The following is a 5884-nucleotide window of genomic DNA, read 5'->3' on the forward strand; positions in this document are numbered from 1 at the left end:
TATAACTGATAAGTTAAAATAATAATATTTATTCCTTACTTGTCAATATCTGCTTCAAATAGTAAATATTCACATTATCACGTCTGCGCTGGTAAATGCGAGACTGAACTTGACTATAAGATGGAAATAACACGTACATTACATGAAAGAAACTGCTGGAAAATTAGACCGCACAGGGCCAGTATTTTGTTTATTTTACCCAGACCATCGAGTTAAAATACATCCCGTACATTGTATCCCTCTCTTAATATTTCGGACTTGCCCTTGGGCAGGTGCCTTTCAAACTTGATCTTGCCCGAACCCAATTTGAGCTCGTCCCGGGAGTCGGGCAAGTAGATTTGTAAATCCCTGAAGCGGCGTCTGCCATATTAAACTGTATCCGTTGAAATTCTACCACTAGAAATCAAGCCCTTTTCCTGTACCATGGGAAACTGATATAGAAAAGAATTGTCTTAGATGTTGATTCAGGCTGCAATGGACCTTTTATGCACACATTTTATGACACTTCAACCTGCCTAGTATACAACTTCATTTAAAAAAATCAATATAACACTAGTGAGGCCATAAAGATCTATAGTTCTGTATAGCTATAATAAATCAAAAGATAAGAATATCATTCATTTGCTCTAACAAATCAATGGAAGCTTAGACCCAAAAAAATGTATGAATCCCAGCTATAACTTCATGTCCGAAGGTCACGTTTGACACCACAGTGATGCGCACAGTGCAAATGCAATCCCTAGTGATAATTTTAAAAAAAAATAAGGTTGTGTAATAAGCAGCTTGGTGCAATTAAAAATAATTGCCATCAGTGCTATTTTCTAGTTGTTCCATTGGCTTAAACTCCTATAGTTGAATAAGTCAGCTCCCTAGCCTACTAGCCTGCTATTCGTATTTCACTATCGTTATCTTTTTTTTGATCTATGGAAGGTTAAGTGCCTCAAACCGTTAGGCAGTGCGTGCCGGGTCTCATGTGTGGAACGTCATCGAAGTACAGTGTACCAGGCTACCCCGAAGAGCCGTGGCGACATAATACTCCTTCACAGCAAAATCACGAACTCGAGATATGAAAGATAGCCTAACTTTGTCACAGGAAAAAGAGCTACTTTCGTTTTAGGACAGTACGTCCCATTACCGGGTTACTAATACAAAACCCCAAAACGTTCCAGTATTTTTATCGTACGATCTTGCTTATCCTGAATAGTGTTATTCTTCCAAAAAAAATTAAATGTTTACGGCTGTGTGACCTTCATGACATTATGTTTACAAGCAGGTTATTCGGATGTTAGGCATGGTGACATCACCGAACAAACAGTTTTGAATGCCTCGGAAATATGCATTACCTCCGTAATCGGCATGTCGTGCTAATGGGACGTGTTGTACTAAACTGCAACTGTTTAAAACGTATGTCTTTAGCATAAAGGTTGCTGTGATTTCCAACGAGGCACAGAAAATTTAAGACCAGAAATGCGACTCAAACCGTCTGAAATATGCTTTAGTCAGGACACAATAGAGAATCGAATTGATGATCATGGTACAATTGGATCCGTACTGGATGCACTTTTTGAAGGAACCATATCCGTCGAGTGCATTCCTAGAATATCTGTTATCAACAGAAACGGGAAATGGTTCACTACGGACAACAGAAGACTTTGGATATTCCGGCAGTTGGAGAAGTTGGAGAAATGCTCTGAAATTGATGTTATTTTATCTACACAAAGTATACCCGACGAAATATGTGGAACAAAAAATGGCGGAGTGTGGGTGACTGTCCGAGGGAACCCGGAAAGCATATATGCCACAAATATATATTGGATATCAAACCGAGAAGCAGAAGAAAGGGCGAGTACAGTGGATTCAGATGACGATCTTTACGGGTTCAATAGGGAAGAAATTTATGTTGTACCAGACTATGGAAGTTGTCATATAGCCGTCTATAACTCTGATAATGATGAAGAACCCGACTATGATCATTACTATGATAGCTGGGTATATAAAAATAGTCGCAGTCGTAGTTGGCATAATAAACCCATACCTAACTATTATCGTTTTAATCGTCGTATGTCTCATCATCGTGATAAACCAGATTACTACTATGACTATGATGAACCCAATTGTGATGATGAATCCAGCTATGATGATGATGAACCCGATGATGATGATGATGAATCCGACTATGATGATGGTGATAATGATGATGAGCTTGACAATAATAATGAACACGACTGTTATGATGATGAACCCAAGTGTGACGCTGATCATAATGATGATGACGAACCAGACAATGATGATGAACCAGACTATAATGAGGAACCAGACCATAAATATCACGACGAACCCGACTATGATGATGATGAGCCGGCCTATTACTATGATGATGAACCCAACTATGATGATGAACTAGACTATTATGATGGACCCGACTATGATGATGGACCCGACTATGATGATGGACCGGACTATGATGATGGACCCGACTATGATGATGGACCCGACTATTACTATGATGACGAACCCGACTATAACTCTGATTATGAATCCGACTATAACCACAACAATGACTATTATGATTAACCTGACTATGAATATAACTGTAACTATGAGCCGGATAATAACCATAACTGTCACTAACCTGTATATGACCTAACTGCGATTATGAACCTGACTATTATAATGACTATGGTGTAGTCATTGATGGTTATAATGATGTTTCATTTGGTTTTATGTGATTTAACGCCATTTTTCAACACATCATAGACTATACATGGCGACCTTTTATTTTGGTGTAGGAAGAACCAGGGAAGAACTCGAAAAGAGCCACCTACCCATCGAACGTACTAGTAAGCTTTCTTACGACTATAATGATGTGCACGATAAAAATCATAAAAATGGCGAGGTATCTGACTCCGATTATAACAATGTTGATATATCTATCAGGACCATGTAGAGTTTTCCATGGCTATGTAGTGTTATCTATGTGATCATGACTACGTAGAGTGTTATATATGTGATCATGACTATGTAGACTGTTATTCATATGACCATGTCAATGTGACAGTTATCTATATGACCATGACTATGTAGAGTGTTATCTATATGACAATGACTATGTTGTGTTATATATGTGATCATGGCTATGTAGACTGTTATCTATATGACCATGTCAATGTGAGAGTTATATATGTGATCATGATTATGTAGAGTGGTATCTCTATGAAGATGACTATTTATAATGTTATCTATATGACCATGTCAGTGTGAGAGTTATCTATATGACTATGGCTATATAGAGTTTTATCTATTTGACAATGACTATGTAATGTTATATATGTGATCATAACTATGTAGACTGTTAGCTATATGACCATGTCAATGTGAGAGTTATCTCTGTGATCATGACTATGTAGTATGTTGTCTATATGACAATGATTATGTAGAGTGTTATATATGTGACCATGATTATGTAGAGTGTTTTCTATTTAACCATGAGTATGTAAAGTGTTATCTATACGATCATGACTATGTAGAGTGTTATATATGTGACCATTACTATGTAGAGTGTTATATGTGTCACCATGACTATGTAGAGTGTTATCTATATGACAATGACTATGTATAATGTTATATATGTCACCATGACTATGTAGAGTGTTTTCTATATAACCATGAGTATGTAGAGTGTTTTCTATATAACCATGAGTATGTAGAGTGTTTTCTATATAACCGTGAGTATGTAGAGTGTTATATATGTGACCATTACTATGTAGAGTGTTATCTATGTCACCATGACTATGTAGAGTGTTATCTATGTGATCATGACTATATAGAGTGGTATCTATGTAACAATGACAATGTAGATTGTTATCTATACGACCATGACTATTTATAGTGACCATGACTATATAGAGTGATCATGTGTATAATAGTGTTATCTATATGATCATGACTATCTAGAGTGTTGTCAATATGACCATGAATATGTAGAGTGTTATCTATATGATCATGACTATCTAGAGTGTTGTCAATATGATCATGACTATGTAGAGTATTATCTATATGACCATGACTATGTAGAGTATTATCTATATGACCATGACTATGTAGAGTATTATCTATATGACCATGACTATGTAGAGTATTATCTATATGACCATGACTATGTAGAGTATTATCTATATGATCATGACTATGTAGAGTATTATCTATATGACCATGACTATCTAGAGTATTATCTATATGACCATGACTATATAGAGTATTATCTATATGATCATGACTATCTAGAGTATTATCTATATGACCATGACTATGTAGAGTATTATCTATATGACCATGACTATGTAGAGTATTATCTATATGACCATGACTATGTAGAGTATTATCTATATGATCATGACTATGTAGAGTATTATCTATATGACCATGACTATGTAGAGTATTATCTATATGACCATGACTATGTAGAGTATTATCTATATGACCATGACTATGTAGAGTATTATCTATATGACCATGACTATGTTGAGCGACCATGATTATGTAGGGTGTTATCTATATGACCATGACTATGTAGAGTATTATCTATATGACCATGACTATGTAGAGTATTATCTATATGACCATGACTATGTAGAGTATTATCTATATGATCATGACTATGTAGAGTATTATCTATATGACCATGACTATGTAGAGTATTATCTATATGACCATGACTATGTAGAGTATTATCTATATGACCATGACTATGTTGAGCGACCATGATTATGTAGGGTGTTATCTATATGACCATGACTATGTAGAGTGACCATGACTATGTAGAGTATTATCTATATGACCATGACTATGTAGAGTATTATCTATATGACCATGACTATGTAGAGTATTATCTATATGACCATGACTATGTAGAGTATTATCTATATGACCATGACTATGTTGAGCGACCATGATTATGTAGGGTGTTATCTATATGACCATGACTATGTAAAGTGCCCATGACTATGTAGAGTATTATCTATATGACCATGAATATGTAGAGTGTTATCTATATGACCATGCCTAAAAAACACGACAGTAAGATGATTTTAATATGGACAAATATGGCATCTTTTTTGTGTTTTACATTTATGCTGATCGAAAATCGACAATTTCTGTATACAGCGATGCCAACAGAAATGCCAGATCTACACATTTTCTGAGTTCATTTACGTAAAAATATTAATGATTCAAAAGACGCTATTCTAATTGAAATTCGTCTATGTGGATCGAATTATGTGTTAACTATGATACATATAGCTGTCTGAAACCTTGAACGCACGAATTATTGGTCAAGCTAGCCAATGAAACATTCCTGAGAACGCAAATTATTTTATCGATGACTGTTTTCAAGTTACTGATAATCTGAAGTAAGCATTAAAATTGTCTTGCAGTCATTCGGATCATTTTTCAGATGTCTGAGTCTGGTTGAGCATATGCATGGACTTCTTCAATGGTCATATAAACACTGTTGATGAGGAAGGATTTTTTAGTGCAAAATCTGCGTAATCAGCGTAGCTAAGTTTCGTAAATTTCTTGAACCTTTCTAATTAATTGTGACTGTGTATGATTCTTTGACATATTACGGATGTCTATATCTCTTGCATAATGACAAGTTTAATAATATAATACGATTCGTTCTCATTTGTTTTCAGCAAACCTTTATTTCACGTAGACACATAGTGAACTGATCAATGGGTTTTCTACCGTCTTCGTCCGTTATTGAACATGTTTTGTAAACAACCTTACACGACAAATCAATAACAGTGTGTGACAATTCTACATGAATTCAAATCATTTCCTTTTATGGAAGGCGTTTATTGTGATCAATTGATCTGTACATACG

The 5884-nt window shown here is 35.3% G+C and overlaps 1 protein-coding gene across 1 annotated transcript; it reads left to right on the forward strand.

Annotated features, from left to right (window-relative positions):
- Nucleotides 1–1148: 1148 nt before the first annotated feature.
- LOC149784955 (uncharacterized) lies at nt 1149–4049 on the forward strand. The gene has a single exon (XM_089931168.1). The coding sequence runs from the start codon at nt 1468–1470 to the stop codon at nt 2572–2574; it is 1107 nt and encodes a 368-aa protein (XP_089787294.1). The 5' UTR covers nt 1149–1467; the 3' UTR covers nt 2575–4049.
- The last annotated feature ends 1835 nt before the right edge of the window (nt 4050–5884 follow it).

The sequence above is a fragment of the Sinohyriopsis cumingii genome, chromosome 13, assembly GCF_028554795.1.
Source record: "Sinohyriopsis cumingii isolate HCF-2022 chromosome 13, ASM2855479v2, whole genome shotgun sequence".
Taxonomy (NCBI): Eukaryota; Metazoa; Mollusca; class Bivalvia; order Unionida; family Unionidae; genus Sinohyriopsis; species Sinohyriopsis cumingii.

What these genes read in the sequence shown, in the direction of transcription:
- LOC149784955 (XM_089931168.1), top strand. Translation starts at nt 1,468, where the DNA reads ATGCGACTCAAACCGTCTGAAATATGCTTTAGTCAGGACACAATAGAG.